This window comes from Protopterus annectens, chromosome 1.part2 (assembly GCF_019279795.1).
Source record: "Protopterus annectens isolate FY-2018-M chromosome 1.part2, PAN1.0, whole genome shotgun sequence".
NCBI lineage: Eukaryota > Metazoa > Chordata > Ceratodontiformes > Protopteridae > Protopterus > Protopterus annectens.
The window spans coordinates 687748065-687766161 of record NC_056727.1 but is presented as its reverse complement, the minus strand read 5'-3'; the positions used below and the strand labels follow the sequence as shown (position 1 = coordinate 687766161).

General features: G+C 41.3%; 1 protein-coding gene across 1 annotated transcript in view; it reads left to right on the top strand.

Annotated features, from left to right (window-relative positions):
• Positions 1-18097, top strand: part of EXO1 (exonuclease 1) — a gene marked incomplete in the record, with an annotated part of 597212 nt that overhangs the window by 315880 nt on the left and 263235 nt on the right. The window contains 1 exon segment of the mRNA XM_044058406.1: positions 15441-15687. Coding sequence (XP_043914341.1) covers positions 15441-15687 — 247 coding nt within the window.

The window sequence follows — 18097 nt, the reverse complement described above, 5'->3', positions numbered from 1 at the left end:
AAATCCACATTTTAAAAGTATCCTTGACTCCTAGGAAAAACAAATATTAGTGTGCAGTTTAGTAAGCCCATTGTAGAGTAGTTAAATCCTAAATGATACATCACTAAAATATGTATGTCTAAAATATCGGAAAACATTGTTGAAGCAGTGACTGAATGTGGCTGAGTTGAAAAATTTGGTCAGGACTGTAATTACAAAGCAATATTGTATTAAATAGGCAAACAGCAACAAGGAGAAAATCAGTCACAATATAGAAAAAAAAAACGGTTAAAATACTTGAGAAACAACAATGGGATAACCACGGCAAAGCACATATATTTAATAAACAATAAGCAGTAAACAGATAAGTGCTTTCAGAGATGCCTCCATCAGATCAATACAAAAAAATATAAAATCAGTCTGCATATAAATTAATAAACTTGAAAAACCAATTACATTAATTAAAACCTTTAACCAATTAACATTTTCTAGCCTTTAAAATGGTTTTAGAGGTAAAAAACCATTTAAGCCTGGTGGAACATCAGCTCTCAAACCAGCTATCCAGTGGGTTTCTTTAACTTCTGTGGCATTCTTTATATCACCACCTCTAGGTGCAGGAGTGTAAATGTCCAAAGCCATAAATTTAGAATCATGCTGTGGAAATGCATTAATTTGCAAAGTGCTTTTAACACTTTGATGCTGGCTATTTTGTTGAATTTGGTTCATACAACCTACTCTTGATCTGGCCAAGGCCTTTGATACCATTCCCTACTCAGGAATCCTAGAAAAACTCACTAAGCTAGGCATCAACCCCTATATCACTAGGTGGGTTGCAAACTGGCTCACAGAACCCACAGTGTGAAAGTAGCTGACTCCTCTCATGACTGGTCGGCAGTCTGACTTTAGAGTCCCACAGGGTTCGATCCTGTGTTCTCTCCTGTGTGGTATCTACTTCTCTGAAGTCCAGGCCCAACGCTAAGGGATTCTGGCTGACAAAGTTTGCAGGCGATTACAAGTTGGGAGTTATTAACTCCCCAATTGATGTTGACATCCTACAGAAAGGCCTCACTGAGACCAACAACTGGTGTCAGAACCATGACCTTAAGCTCAATGCCAAAAAAATGTCGTCATCCGCTTGTGGTTAATTCATGGGAACCAGGTATTTCCCAATCGATGGTAGTGCACTGAACACAGAAGGTGTTATAAGACATCTGGAAACACAGGTTGACAGCAATCTCTGTTTTGATCACCACATTGCCACTGTGGTCAGAAAGTCGTCCTGTGCGGCACATCTCATTACTAAGGGTTTTGGATCCAGGAAGAAAGAGGCCATTGTCTCCGTGTACTCTTCCCTCATTAGGCCAATCATCGAGTACAATGCCCCATTTGGCATGTACCTCACTTAGACACCTGCAACAACTGGAGAGGCCGCAAAAGTACCTCACAAAGAGGATCCTAGGCCTTAAACACTTATGTATACTCCTGTATGGAGAGACTCAAAAAAGCTCCAACTATTCTCTGACTCGTATCGCCTACTTAGAGGCGATCTCTGCTTGACTTACAAAGCCCTGTCTGACCCAGCCCTGTTGGAAATGTTACATCTAAAGAAATCCCAAACCCTCTGCACCACACGCTCCAGGGACTTCATCCTCATTATCACAGTCAACAGAACATGCTGGAAGGTCAGGTTCATAACCCAGAGACTGCCCATGCTATGGAATAGACTTCCCATACATGTCAAACAGAGCACCTCACTGGCCCTCTTCAAGAGAAATCTTGATGAGTGGATGGGAAATAGAAAATTCACCCCAGGGATCACTCCAGTGGCTCTGGAAACTAAGGTCTGGTGGCACGATGCCATGGTAATCCTATGGCCTAGGCTTATAAAGGCTCCAGGGCCATTAGCCAAGTACACACCTATGAACCAGTGGGTTCTCAAGATTCTAAGTCAGGGGGGCAGATTATAATTTCTCGGCAGACCAAAATTCCTCCTCTTCCCAAGGAAGAGGCAGACTTGATTCCACCTTTGTGAGAAAGATCTCGTCACACATTGAAAATCAGAATACCAAAAAGGCAGGAAAATATAGGGGTTTACTCAATACTGCCTCTAGTTCCAGGAAAAGAAATAACTTTGAGACCTATAAAAACTTGAAAAAACACAAAATCACTGGAAAAGAAACAACTTTGAGACCTATATTGAGTCTGTCAATGCTGAACAAATTTGTAAATGTCCTGATGCTCAAAACACTGAGATTGAAGATCCTTCTGGCTCCTTATGTTGCAGGCTTTGTTTGTCACCCTAGATGTAAAACAAATGTCTATATCCATGTTCCAATTGCCAGGAGACACAAGGTTTATTTTTGTGCACACTGCCTCCTATACCTGTAATCCTTTTTGTACTACAGAGGATAAAGGAGGAAATGCCAGCGTTTTTATTAATTGTTCCCTTTTGGTCCAGGCAGCATTTTTTTCTGCCTTCTGCCGAACTTGGCCATGTAAGAACCAATATTGCATCAGCATGTGAACCTTTTGACTCTGAACAAAAACCTCAGTTTTTCCTTAACCTAAGAGCTCAAAGGCTGATAGTAAATAATTTAGCAATAATTTAGCATTCATCCTCTTAGGAACTTGTTTTTAATGAACAAGGTTAAACTTGTAACTGTTTGAGTATGTTTATCTTTGCATTCACAATTCTCTGCCATTATCCCCTCTCTTTCTTTCCTGGGCGTCTTGGGATCAGTGTGAGTTCCGTAGTCCAGCTGTTCCTGTCATTCACTCTCTGTTCCCTTACCAGGCACCTCCTTTCCTTGGGTCTTGTGTAGCACCTGGAGAGGGAACTTGGAGCCTTGTGGTTGGAGCCTTATCCCTGGGAATTTGTCTCCTTGGTGACATTGTGATCTGGCACCTTTGCTAAAGATGGCATAAGCAGATGTCCCTCTTGTGTATGGCATCCAGGTGGGAGGAAGTTGGCTGGAGCCAGCTGGGGGAAGGTATGGAGCTTTGGAAGTTGGGCCAACCATCGGGCTCCTGCAGGCAGGAACCCCCAATGACTGCAACAATGAATATACTTGAACATCTGCAATTATGGTAGGATACTTTTCATAGACTGTGTTGCAGTATTGTGTTGGGAATTCCTGCTGTGCAGAAATCCTCAGCTGTCCTGAATAGCAGAAGCTTTTATCTTCCCCTAACTGGCGAATGCCCTGGCTATCTGATGTCCGCAAGTCGATGCTATAAAGCGTCTTTAGCCTTAGCCGTCTGCAGTTCTTTCTTGCCATGCCAGTCTAGTTCATTGAACCACTTGTGTAAGTGCCATCATTGTGTCAGTCGGTCTGAAACCAGAATGTTCAGCAAAAGTACCCCATAGGGGAATTTCCTCTTTATATTTAATGTTTAAGAAAGTTAGCAATTGTCTCATGTGGGAAATGGATATGTCACAAAGGCTTCCATGTGTATTGTCCGTTCTGTTTAGGTCCAGAGCACAACATGCCTAACTGCCCATTTTGTGCCTGGTTTAATAATAGAACCATAAAGCATAGGACTGAAGCCCTTAGTTTTGGAGTCTGGTAGTATTTGGCCTTTGCAGGCTATGGCATCCTCCAGTTCCTGAAGAAGGCTAAAGACAAATGCTTGAAGGGGAAGGATGTGCAGGAGGCCAGTGACATCCCAGTGTCTGATGCTCCACTTTGTCTTGAAATCGTCAACATAGTTGAGGCTCCTTTGCAGTCCCCTGATCAAATGCCTATTAGTGCTGAATTTTCTGGTGTGTCCACTTCAGAGGCCACCATGTCTTTGGCCAAGTACATCTCCTTGTGAGCTGACACCTGATTGATGTCTGTTGGGCTGGAAGTCACTTGTCAGGCTGTGGCATATGTTGCCAAACTTCTGGTGACCGAGAGTGAGGGCAGTACTCCCTTGGTGATCTGTAGGAAATCCCATGGAACTGGACTGCGGTCATGGCCAACCACCAGTGACCTGAGACCTTGTCATTTGTTTCTTCCAAGAACAGGATCCATAAAGTAAAATGGGAGGTAGGTTTGCCTAGCCAACACTGACCAGATCCCCTGCCCCTTCTTCCTAGGTCTATCCATGTGACCAAGTCAGGCTTTTTTAGAACTTCATGAAGACTAAAAACAGTTCACTTTTGGAAGGGAAGCTGTACCAAGAACTTCCCCTGGGAAAAGAAATAAAGGGACACCACAGCTGAGGAATACTGATTCCTCAGAGCCAGACAAAGAAGATGAACTTACTTATATGGAGAATTTACCCTCCCATCAATTTCTGGATACTGACTCAGAAGACACCTTGTCCTCAGCCTCACCAGCTGAGGAATTTATTAAATAGAATACAGTGCACTGGACTCTTGACACTGGCAACCAGGTGAAAATACTTTAAATTAAAATAAAAATTAAAATGAAATGTACACACTTCAGTTTAAGCACTTTCGTCTCACAGGAGTACGTTGGTCAATTTGCAGCTTTTTATTAGGTTTTGTATAGTCTAGATTAAGTTGTGATCAGTATTTTTAGCTAGGAACCCGCCTATGAGATGGTTAGAATTACTTTTGTTTTTTAAAAGACTTTAAGACTGCATATGTTTTAATACTTGCTTAGAAGTTTATTATTTATATAAGTGCTGTTTCTTTAAATGATTAATTAGCCTAACATGGAAGGTGTCGCTCGTCCCTCTCTAGTATAGATTACGAACAGGCAGGGTAGTTCATTTACATGCTTTATTACATGGAAACACATCAGGATGGATAGCAGGAGTACAAAATATAAACAAACTGATTAACAGACAGACTACACAGACATACATGCTTACATCTCAACAGCTTACTATAAAATGGCAGTCAGGTTCACACGTGCTCATTATTTATACACTTGTGCAAGCCCCTAGAAAGCTTCTTAAAGCAGTACACACACTGATGTACAGAAGGGTTCAAAAGGATGTTAAGTGACTGAACCTATAGTTTCTAATGAAGTATCCCATGAGAGATGAAAGCACTTAAAGTGTGAACGTTTTATTTCATTTTAATTTTTATTTTAATTTAATGAAAGTATTTTCACTCAGTTGCTGGTATTTAAGTACAATGCACTATAGTGTATTTGGTTCTTGTTTGGTTTGGGCGCGAGTGCCCCGACCTGAGGAACTATTCTTTGGAGATACCTTGCACAGGATGAAGGAATCTACTTGGCTCAGGCCAGTTAGAGAAAATTCCTTAGCCTAGACCCACTACCCACTTGTCCAGTTCATGATGTCTTGGATGATGATGCTTTGTAATGCATCTATGGAATCTTATTCCTTTCCCCCTGTCTCCAGGAAGCTTGATTGCTTCTAGGGAGTGCTTGAGTCCTACAATCAGCTCTATAAAAATCTAATGGACCCAGCTACAGTACCGTCAGTGTGAAAAACATTCAGGAATTATGCAGTGTAGGCATCTTGGTTCCAGCCATTCACTAAGGTGTGGCTGTGATGCATTAAATGCATCCTGCATGGCAGCTGCTACGGGGCTCATCATGAGGAGATGTGTCTTGATGTGATAAAAACCTCTGTCACATCATGTGAAAGCACAGCTTAATGCTGAACCAAGAAGGAGGTTCTCTTTAGATCTCCAGCTGAGAAGGTGTCTGAGACACTGGACCAGAAAGAGAAACAGTCCTTTAAGGAATTTTTTTTTCCCTACTCCTAGATACAGTAGAAACTATCCTAGCAAGTCCTGGATCATACAACCAAAGCAGAAAAATTCAAAACCTCAAAGGGAAAAGGCCCAAGTACTAAAGAAAGTGGCAGTCCAAGCAATGCCCCGACTTGGAAGGTCCAAGGACCCAGCCCTTGTTAGTGAGCAGCTGTAACTGTGCTCGGCACCTACTTTTCTCTCCCTCCTTCATATCCCATCCAACCTCAACTCCCCCCCAGCCTATCTGGGAGGAAGACTCTATCTTCCTTCCTCAACTTTTGGGAGCAGATCACTTGGGGGACACAGCTTCTACATATCATAAGGAAGTGGTACTCTGCAGTTTTGGAAAAGTCCCACTCCCCTCAAACAGCAAAAACAAAACAAAAAACTAATTCCATTCCTCTTACAATAATGCTCCATTCAACCAACTGCACCAGAGGCTGAGGTTTCTACTCCAATCTGGTAGTCCCAGGAAAGGAAAGTATTTGGAGGTCTGCCTTGGATCTTTCAAATCTCAACAAATTTTTGTAGTACCCAAATTCAAGATGTTAATCCTGCAAAAGCTTCTTCCTCTCATTTTATCTGGGGCATGAATGGTGATACTGGAGCTATATTCCTATTCTCCAGTAACACTAGAAGGGGACTCTTACTTCCAACTCTGTGCCTTACCATTTGGTTTATCTGCTGCTTACAAAGTGTTTGCAAAATGTCTGGCACCAGTAATTGCATTTTACTAAACCAAGGGGGTCCACATCTACCCATATTTAGACAATTGTTTGTTCTATGCAGAATTTCTGCAGAACTCTGTCAACCATGCAAATCACCATGGATTGCTTTAAGAAGTTGGGCCTTACTCTGAATGTCCAAAAGTCATAATTGATACCAAACGCCTGTATTACTTTCCTAGGGGCAGAATTAGACTCTGTTCAACAGAAAACTTTTTTGCCATAAGACAAAATTCATTTCCTCTTAAAACACCACCACTATATTCAGAATCATCAAATGTTAACAGCAAGGGAGTATTTGCTTATGTTGGGTTATATGGCCTCATGTATCTTAATGGTTCCCCTTGCAAAACTCCACATAAGAAAATTGCAGTGGTTCCTGACAAAATGCTGGTCTGAATGCCAACAACCCTTGGAAACCTTCATTCCTATCCTCCCATGCTATTAAGGCAAACCTAGGGGTACCTTTCCAACTCAGAGAGAGGGTGAAATAGGACTCTAACCATGAACAGCTGGCTTGGTGAGCACATTTGGGCAGACTCAAAATCCAGAGAACATCATAGCAGCTCAGCAGATTAACATAAAAGAAATTATGGCATTACTTTTGTCCATGAAAGCATTCAAAGAAAAAAATGATACCAGGACCCATAAAGATACTAACAGACTATACAACCATGATGTGTTGTATCAGTAAAGAAGAAGACATTCATTCCTACCACTTCTGCACATTGGCAGTTAGCGCAGCAACTGTGTTTGACTCCTATAGCCTCATACCTCCCAGTACAGGACAACCTGTTAGCAGACAATCTGAGCAGGTCCCTCCTAGATCCCGATGAGTGCATATTTGAAGAGAGGTTTTAACACACAAATGGAGTGCGACAGAGGTATACCTTTTTATAGTAAACAGGAAAATCAGCAAGTTCTATTTGGTGGCTTATTCTGCCAAGGCGAAAGCAACTACCACAGCATTCCTGAAAGACTACCAAACCCAGTCCATCGTGGAAGCAGATACTTGGTCTTCTGTACACACCTTCACTAAACACTGCCACCTTGTGATATTTATTTGACATTTGTTTACCGGGAAAGTCCGACTGGGCTTGAAAGTGCCCATTTTCAGGGGAGGCCCAGGAAGAAAAGCTCAGTCACACTATTTCAAAAATCAAGTACAGATATTTTAAATCACAAACTGTCATGTTTCATTACAAACACAGCAAGTACAGATATTTTCAATCACAAAGTATAATTTTACATTACAAACAGAGCGAAAGAATGTTGTAATGAGAAAAACATAGAACATATGTTTCATACCAGAGTGCAATGAAAATAACACGAGTTGAACCGAATATGTGAGGACAAATTCAATAGTCATTATTTGTTACATAGATTAGTATATGGTAAATGAGACTTGAGACCATTCTAATAAAGATATTTAGAGATATCTCGGAGATTACATGATTAGAGGCGGTGAGGTGCAATTGAGTGATGTCTTGGTATGAGAGATGTGTTTATATTATGGTTATAGAAGGAAGAAGGATGGAGAGGAGGATTATAAGAAGAGTGCAGGATAAGGTGTCTTCAGGTAGCTTAGGTGAGTAGGTAGGAACGAGGTAGAGGAAATGCAGAGATGAATGAAATTAGGTTACGTAGTGGGGAAAACAAAAATGAGTGGAGTTAGGAGACTGTATAGAGTAGTGAAATGTGATCTAGGTTGAAGGGGGTGAGTGAAATATAGTGAGTGAGTTCAGCCAGGATTGGCTCAGGAGCAGGTCCAAGATTTTGTAAGGTATCCTTTTAGGGAGCATTTAAAGGTGGGTAGGTTAGAAATAGTTCTGATGGTTAGGAGTAAGGAGTTCCATTTTTTTGCTACTGAGTATAAGTATAGCCTTTGTCCAGGGGATTTATTCGATTTATTTATGGTGAGTTGTTTGTCTTCCAATCTAAGAGTTCTTTTTGGAAAATACATGTTGATTAAAGGGATTAGAGCCGGGCAGGCTAATGATTTGTGTATGATTTTATGTACTGTTTTAAGATGAATGTAGGAGAGGTGGAGGGGGAGTTCCAGCCAGCTAAGGGTATGCAGAGCTTTACAGTGATTGGTGAAGGAGGATGAATTAATAGCAAACTTGGCAATTTTGTTGTAGCAGCTTTCAAGTTTGTTTTTATGGAGGATTTAAATTAGTTAGAATTGGTGCTTCATAGAGTAGGGAGGGCAAAAGGTATGTTTTTGGCTAGAGTAATTTTTGTGGGTGTGCTCAGAAAATGATTGTTTCTGTATAGCATGCCTAATTTTTGATCATTTTTCTTGCTATTATTTTGGATGTGGAGGTCAAACTTAAGATCATCTATTATGACTCTTAATGGTTTGGTATGGTGGACTAACTTGATTTCAGTACCATTTGCTGAAAAGATTTTAAAAGATGCTTTGTTAGGGTGTGGGTTTTTGAGGTAATAGGAGTATTTTTTTTGTGGGTCTAGTAGGAGTTCTGCTCTTGTAAGCCAGGTTTATATGCAGATGATAGCTTATTGAATGATTTCTTGGAGGTGAGGTAGTGTTTGAAGAGCAAATGATGATGGTCATCTGCATATTGAATCAAGGTGCCTTCAGAAGAAGATGAATGTAGTTATTGCTAACTATATTGAATAGTAGAGGGCCAAGGATGGATCCTTGTGGGACTCCTGTAGAAGTGGAAAGATATGTGGAGATGGATCCTTGCCATTTTACACCTTGTTACCTGTTGGCAAGGTAACTAGAGCACCATTGAGTAGATGGAGATGCTAGACCTAGGGAGGAGAGTTGATTGAGGAGCTGACTGTGAGAGACCATGTCAAAGGCTTTTGATAGATCTAGAAGTACTGCAGATATAAGTGTATTAGAGTTCCGAGCCTTATTGACAGTATCTGTAAATAATAATGCAGTAGAGGTGCTGTGGTCTGGCCAAAATATGTTATGTATTGGTGATTAGCAATTGAGCTACTGTTGGCTGAAGTAGGAGAAGAGGGGGAAGGCATGCACGAAGGCAGGTAAAGGCTAGGACTGTGGTAGTGGTGAGAGAGGACATGTAGGTGGTTGGTTTGACAGAGCAAGATGCAGAGGACAGGAAGAAATGGAAACAAGTTGATCTGCTGTGGCGGCCCCTAACGGGAGCAGCCGAAAGAAGAAGATTATTGGTGATTATCTTATTTTTAATAGAGTGGAGAATTTTTTTTTTAAACAAAGAACATCTTTATTAAACTATTACATATACACAGCCTTCCTGAAGACACTGGAGAGTATGAATGTCTCTCCAAACACCATCATATTGGGTGACTTCAACTACCCAAACATAGACTGGGAACATTACTCAAGCCCCAACACCCTAGCCCAAAGGTTCCTGGAGTTCATAAACTCAAATGCTATGGAACAACTAGTCACCATTCCCACAAGAGGAGAAAATATACTAGACCTGATCATCACAAACATGGGGACAAAATGCTCCACACCGGAAGTATATCCCTCATTGGTGAGATCAGACCATAAATTAATCTCACTGGAGATCCACATCCCGCCCCCAACCCCAGCGAAAAAGACCACAGTGAAGAACTTCTCAAAAGCAAACTTCACACTTCTTAAGACTGGAGTGGTATCCTTCAAGGCCCCCGAGCCAGTGGAAACCACAACCCACGCTGCTGAAACCCTTACAAATGCCTTCTACGAGCACCTTCAGGAATGTATGGATCAAGCAATCCCTAATAAAATCAAGACCCTTTCCACCAAAGGCAGGCGCCCGGTCTGGTGGACCCCAGCCATAAACAAACTCTACAACAAGAGGAGAAAGCTACTACATGACAGAGCAAAATCCCGAAAAAGGGAAGGCATCTCTGATCAATACTAGCAAAAAAACTATGATCACTCATAAAATCATCCAAGGCCAACTTTGAGAGAAAAATCGCTAAAGACACAAAAGACAATCATAAGGCCTTCTTTAGCTATGTTAGAAACCTGGGTGGAAACTCCCAGATATGCTCAGAATTAGTCCAAAATGATACAAAAATCACTGAACCCACAGACATTGCCAACATACTGGCAGACAGGTTCAGTGCAAATTTCTCCCCCCCCCCCCAAAAGGAGAAATATCTGTCCCACCAGAGTCTAGCCTCCCAAACATCTCAGATGCCCAGGTGAGAGCTGCTCTCTCTAAAGCAAAAAACACAGCATCAATGGGACCGGACGGTGTCCCTGGCTGTGTGCTACACGAACTCGATGAGGAACTAAACCCACACATAAGGCTGCTGTTTAATCTTATCCTTACTACAGGATACGTACCCAAAGAATGGTGTACGGCAACTGTGGTCCCACTCCACAAAGGCGGTGCTTCTACGGACCCTGGAAATTACCGCCCCATAAGCTTGACGAGCCTTGTCTGCAAAGCTATGGAGAGGATCATAATGGAACTCATAAATAAAGACATTGGGGACCTACAGACACTGGATCCTACCCAATTTGGCTTTGTCAAGGGCAGATCCTGCCTCTTTAACTTGGTCGACTTTTTTGAAACCGTCACTAAGGCCATTGATGAGGGTAAGGCAGTTCACACAGCCTACCTTGACCTAGCAAAAGCGTTCGACACAATACCCCACTCGGGCATCATAGAAAAGCTCACCAGCTTAGATGTAAACCCATATGTCACAAGATGGGTTGCAAACTGGCTCAAGGACAGAACACACAGGGTTAGAGTTGCTGGTGCCATGTCAGACTCTAAGCCGGTCATGAGCGGTGTCCCACGGCTCAGTCCTGGGCCCCCTCTTGTTCGGCATTTATTTTTCTGAAGTGCAGGCAAACATAGGGGGATTGTGGTTGACAAAATTTGCAGATGACTGCAAACTGGGCACCATAATTGACACTCCATCAGACACAGACATCCTCCAGAGAGGTCTCATAGAAATGGATAACTGGTGCCAGAGCCATGGCCTTAAGCTAAATGCCAAAAAATGTATAGTCATACCCTTTGGGAAAAACAAGGTAACCCCTAATTACCACATAGGTGGCAATCCATTAAACACTGAAGAAGTTATCAGGGACCTGGGGACCCAAGTTGACAGTAACCTCTCTTTTGACACTCACATTGCCAAAGTGGTTAGGAAGACCTTCTACATTGCCCACCTGATCATGAAGGGATTCACATCCAGATCAGGAGAGGTCATTGTACCCCTGTACTCTTCACTTATCAGACCAATGATTGAGTACAACGCCCCATTCGGAATGTACCTTACCTGACACCTGCAGCAGTTGGAAAGACCCCAAAAGTTCCTCACCAAAAGGATAAAGGGGCTCAAACATATGTCATACGCTGCCCGACTGAAGAAACTCCAGCTCTATTCAATCGCATACCGTCTGCTCAGAGGTGATCTGTGCCTGACATACAAGGCCATGTCCAACCCGGAATTAATGGACATGCTCCACCTCAAAAAATCCAAATCCACCAGAGCCACGAGAGCAAGAGACTTAAACTTCAACACGGATATAACTAGGATGTGCTGGAGGGACAGATTCATCACCCAGAGACTCCCTACACTATGGAACAGAATCCCAGTCCATGTGAGGCAGAGCCCCTCACTGACTCTGTTCAAGAGAAATCTTGACGAGTGGATGGGAGATCGTAGGTTTACCCCGGGAATCATCTCTGTGTCACTGCTGGACAGAGGCACAGCAAACTAATGGGTATAGTATTCTCATCCTAAGGGGTGGTGAAAGCCACACACACTCTGGCTAGGCTTATAAATGCCCTAGGGCAGATAGCCTAGTATGAACCTATGAACCTATAACATAGGCAATCTTACATTTGTATAAATGAAAAACAAACCACATTAATACAGTTTTAGTTGCAAACATTATGTATCACAGACCTCGTTGAGACAAATGTAGTTGCAGACATTATACATCACTTGTAATATATCCAGTCATTTTCAATTAAGTAGCTCATTCACATCCTGCCTTCTTTTAAACCTTGTTCTTCCTCTGCATATAATGTTTCCATAGTTCCCATTTTTCCTATGTAATTTCCCCATTCCCTTTTCTAAAGATCCCAATTCCAGTTGCTTTATCTCTGTTGCTATATTCACTTCTAGTACAGTTGGTTTAGACTTTGACTTCCATTTTCTAGTAATTGCTTTTTTGGCAGCCACCATAATTAGACTCAGCAAGGCCTTACTATGTCTAGGCAATTCCAATTCTGTATCATAGCTCAAAAAGATCATTTCCTTAGTTACACCAGTTTGCTTACCCAGTATCTCTGACAAAGACATCTGCAGGGAATCTTTAAAGTCTGTTAACCCATTACATTCCCAGAAAATATTTGCAGTTACCTCTTTCTTCCCTGTCACACCTCCAACATTTGCTGTCTATCTGAGGGAAAAATTCTCTGGAGTCTACTTGGAGTTTAAAAATACCTATATAAACACTTCCAAGCAAAGATCCTAAATCTTCTAAACTTTGTTGCATATTTGGAAGATATTCATATATCCCCTATTGTCTCTTGGCGAATTGCTTATCCAATCTCTCTTCCCAATCCCTTCTAAGCTCCTGTGATTGATTCTTATAGTTGTCATGCAATATTTTGTGTTCTAATTATTCTTTTTTTTACTGCAGCTTCTGTTCTGGAGTCTGCTTAAAAACTCAAACCAGTGCTGGTCTTTTGTTTAGGACCCCCCCATTTCTTTGTTTGCCTATACTCTGATATCAGTCCTTGATAGGGAATCTCTAACCTGCAGTCCAAATAAATTCATGGCATTTTGTTACCTTTCCATTTCTAGTTTTGTTCCCAATACGTTGTATCCTTTGCAAGATTTCTCCAATAAATTCCAATCCCCTCTTGCCTATTGTCTGTGTTATGTCCCAAATTGCAGTCTTGCCTATCGGCAGAATCTCTTTTCTCCATTCCCTTGCTGACTTGGTTCTTAAAATACTTTCTGCTCCTTTATGAATGTAATATTTTGTATGATTATTGTCATTCTCCTTAAGGGTCTGCATCCAAAATCCCAGTGTCTCCTTGTTTCTTGAGCTTCTCCCCTGTATCATCCTCACTCATCATCCTCCATCCTCATCGACCCTTTCCACGTTTATACATAGCGCAAGCAGAAAATTGTGATTCAGAGCCTTAACTGTGTTGATCTAAAATACTCCTTCAAACTGGGTAATCCATAATGGAGAAATTGTTGAGGGATACATGTTTCAAGAATTTGGGGAGATAGGATGGCTATGGGACAGAAATTTGAAATGTCACTGGAACTACCTCCTGTATGTAATGGGAAAATGTGCCATTTTCCACAAGCTTAGGGACACAGGATTCAGTTATTGATCCATTAATAAGAATGCTCATTGGGTATGCTGTTGCATCTGAAGCTATATTTAAGTGGTCTGGGGAAAGGTTGTCGACTGAGGAAAAACAAGGTTTTAGTTTACGTAAAAACTTTTTTATGAGAGTTATAGAAACTGGTTGAAAGGTAAAGTAGGTGGAGTTGTCTTGGGTGTGTTGGAGATGTTGCAGATAGGTGAGTTTTGTGAAGGAAATGTAGTAGAGTCTAAGATAAGGGAAGTTGGCTGTGTGGAAAGGGGTGCGCTTTCTATGAAGTATTTATTGAAATAGGTAGCTGTTTGAAGAGGGGGAATATCTGGGTATTGGTTGGGATTCTTTTTTACCTGGACTGATGAGAGAGGATAAGGGGGACCAGAATTTTTTATGGTTGTTTTTATAACTATCTTGTAGCTAAGTATAATAATACTTTTTATCATACTAACCTGTTTCTTGACTTGGTTTTATAGTTGTCTGAATAGTTGCCAATTTTTGTCATTTTTATTATCCAAAATCTGGATATCTCCAGAACTAGATCCAGGTTTGCCTCTGCCATCCTCAGAGCCTGGTATCTCCAGAGCAGACTGCTCTCCAGCCACCCCAGTAATATAGCTTTGGGAGTCCTCCCAAGAATAAGTACTGTAACATTGACTGTGAATAACATAATACAGCTGTGTTAGATGTATTAATAGATAAATGTTGCAGTACCCTTTCCCACTCACCTAACCCTGTTCCTTCTTGCTGTTGGGGATGAGGTGGGTACCTTACTAATCATCCTCTCCAACCCCCTTCTCCTTACGTCCTCCTATAAAAATGTCCAGTTCTTATCATAGGATCAGTGGGGCTGGGGCCAGTCAGATCCATCTGGGGAACATTTGGACTTTGGTACCTTGGGCAAAAAAGACCTGAAGATTACTTTAGCCAATGACCCTTTATACCAACAACTTACTCACTTTGGATAGCCAGAGAGTCTACCACTGGGGGATGGTGAAAGCCTTTGGCGTTCATGTTGGCTGTGCAGGCCTTGTACTTTCATGTACACTTGCTAACTTGAACACATTCATGGCTGATGGTTATCTGTTTGCAGTTCTGCCTGGCCTAAAGCTGTAGGCAGGAAACCTACCCTCCTCACCCAGATTGGGAAGGTCAGCATTTAAGCCAGTTTTTTCATCACCTCTGCATGGATTCTTCAGTGACAGGGACCACTACTTTAATCTTAGTCGCTTGGATCACAGTTATGGCTCCATTCCTCTCTACTTACAGTATATAGTCTGAAAACATTTATTTTCTAGTGCTAAAACGTATTTATATAGAAGGTTTTTAATATATGAAAGGTGATACAGTAAGGTATTCATTGCTTAATTCTAACTGGTACATGTTGTAGAGTTCCGTGAAGGACTTGTAGTTAGTATCCAATTGAGACTAGTGTGCTTTCTCCCAAAATTGTTGACTGAACAGGGCATGCAGTATTTATAAGCTATTAAATTGCACATACTGCTTTAGCTGTTACTGCTGCTGTCTTGGAATTTGATTACTTATTAAAGTTGTTGAATAATTTAAGGTGTTTGTACCTTTTATTTTGCAATCAAAATGAACTATTAAAAAACGTGCACTTTGCATTAGTTATCTGATCAACAGTACAATTTCCAGTAACCACTTTTTTCAAATTTTTTTTTCCTTTGAAGTATATGTCATTTATGAAAAATGTGTATATTTCTGTATTTACAGATGAATGTTCGGAAGACGACCTTTTAAATCAGTACTCATTTATCAGCAAGAAACGGAAAACCGAACTTAATGAAAGTCTAGTAACAAAAGAGCCTTGTCCTGAGATTATATTATCACCATCCATTGTGAACCTTCCAAGTGATAATGTTGTAAAGCCTCCGCTCAAACCACGGAACAAGTTTGCTACCATCCTACAAAGAAAAAATGAAGATGCAGGTGCTGTTGTTGTGCCTGGAACTAGGAGCAGGTACCATTTTTTTTTTTAATTTTATAGTTGTGTGTTAGTATTGTTTTTTGATCATTCTGAAGTACAAGAGTAGAATTACCATTTTGCTTAGATTTTGTCAGACAGTTCACTGACTGCTTTGTTTGTGAGTGACAAGCAGTGGTCTAGCTGTGAAAATATCTACACAATCTTTAAAGAGATTATAATGGAATTAAAGTGCGAGAAATATACTAGCACAAAAAGCTAATTATTTCAGACTTAAGATGTTTAGACATTTTTATTGCTGTAGAAGAGTTGTTTTATGCGTCTGCCTTAAGTACACACTGCAGCAGTGTTCAGAATAATGAGGTTTAGCCCACATTGCAACTAAAATTGCAGTATGACCACCATTGTTGAAAGCTGAGGTAACAGTGTTGACCGTCCCAACAGTATTAGAAGGAAAGACTGAGACTGATTACAAATTAATTTTTATGCAGAAGTATGCCATCCAGGACTTGCAGTCCATAACATTTGAAATATGGCACTGTCATTGTTGAAATCTTTGGGTGGCAATCCTTACTTTGAGTCCCTGCCTGCAGGTAGCCTGACTGTCTGCCTTGACTTCCAGAGCTTTGCCTTCCCCTAGGGCTTTGGCTGAGACCCTCCCACTAGGTTGCAAGGACATCGTGGTGTAAGCGATGCGTTTGCCGAGGCCATCTTTAGATTATTCTTGCTGTGCAGTATTGCACACTTCATATTCCATAGTGTTGTCAGTTTGCCAGCCAGACTTCTTGTTTAATCTTCCTTACTGCTTCTTATTGCTAATGCAAATGTCTGAGTCTGATATGAAATTTGAAATTGTAAGTTTTTCTAGACTTTAACAACTGCATTATTTGTAGGAAGCAGATTCCTCAGAAGGATTCCCCCAATCTGCGTGTGTTCTGGCTTGGCCCAAAGAAAGAGGTGAACTGCTATTCTCATTGTGCCAGTTTCTTTTGGGCAATCAGCAAAAGATGACGGTCTCTCCAGGAATTCATAATGAATAAAGTGACACATGACTGGTTCAGTGCAGCCATGGCATTGGATAATACCTTCTGCAACTTCCCCACAAAAAAGCACTCTGACAAGAGACATGGGGAGAAGTGTTGGGAAATGAAATCCCAATGGACAGCTCTGGTCTTCCTGGGTCTGGAGTCTCTGTGGATGGGGAAGCACTTTATAGGCTGCCATGCCTTCAGCATCTCTCATATCCTCCATGACTGATGTATGTACCATACACCTGAGACTGAGGACCTATCTATTTTGAGACTTGTATTCTCATTACTGAAGGGGAAGGGGGATCCTAGAGTTTTTGGCTGAGAGCAAATTCCTGGAGACTTGATTGAGACCTTGGTCTCCCACTTTCAACCCCAAGCCTTTAGGGCGGTTGTACCTGAAACCAAGAGGCACAAGGGTACCCAAGACTAAACCAGTGGCAGCCAGCCTGCCTCGGCCTAGGGTATGCATTGGCTCAGCCCCATCTACTTCTTAAGCTTCTACTAACCATATTTTCCAACTAAGGTGGTCATGTCCTTTTTGAAAGCCAAAAGGCTAGAAATACCAGTAGTGTCTTGGGCCCGCCCTGAAAAGGGAGGGGTGAAACCTCTTGTTGAGGATTCTGACTCCCATGAATCAGAAGCAGATGAACTGGCTTATGATGGCTGAATTCATGTAAATCAAACTATCAAATACCCCTTATCCTCTGCTTCTGAATGGAATGTAGAGCATTTGCTGGTAGTCCATGTTCTAGTTTAGGAAGTTAAAAATCTGTAGCTATTGCTTTTCTCCTCTGGGTTTAGATGGTTAGATGTGTATTAAGCCCTTAACTGAGTAGAGACTTGTGTACCATGCACTCTGTATGGTCATTGAATGAGAATTTGGCCCATCATAGTCGGTCTTATTTATTCTTTTCACCCTTTTATAGTTTGTTTTAAGTGTATTAAGTATGATCTTTTGGGTTTATTTTTTGATAGCACATAATAGCAATAACACTGATTGATGGAGTTAATTATGAGCCTGTCGGTTCCATCTAGTTCCACAGGGAGATGAGGCATTTTGTAACCATTTTTTTTCTGGGAAGGTGAGAGCTGGTTCCAACCTGAGGATCTGAATGTTGTCTGTGTATAAGGTGATCTCCGACAGTGTAAGAGAATTAGTGATGTAATTTGTAAGAAGAGAAAGCATTCTTGATCATTAAACGAATCCTATGGGCCACCCAGTGGTGTAGGTTGCTTTTTTGCTAAACTAATCTTGCATCTTTAATGGTGGTTCCAAACCCAATCATGTTAAGCATCTGAATGAGTAGTGAGTGACTTATGAATTCAAATGCTCTTTTGAAATCTATGAATAGTCCCCTGTCAGTTTATCTTTTTGCATGTCCATGTAAATGCCATCTGTAGTAAAACATGTGTCG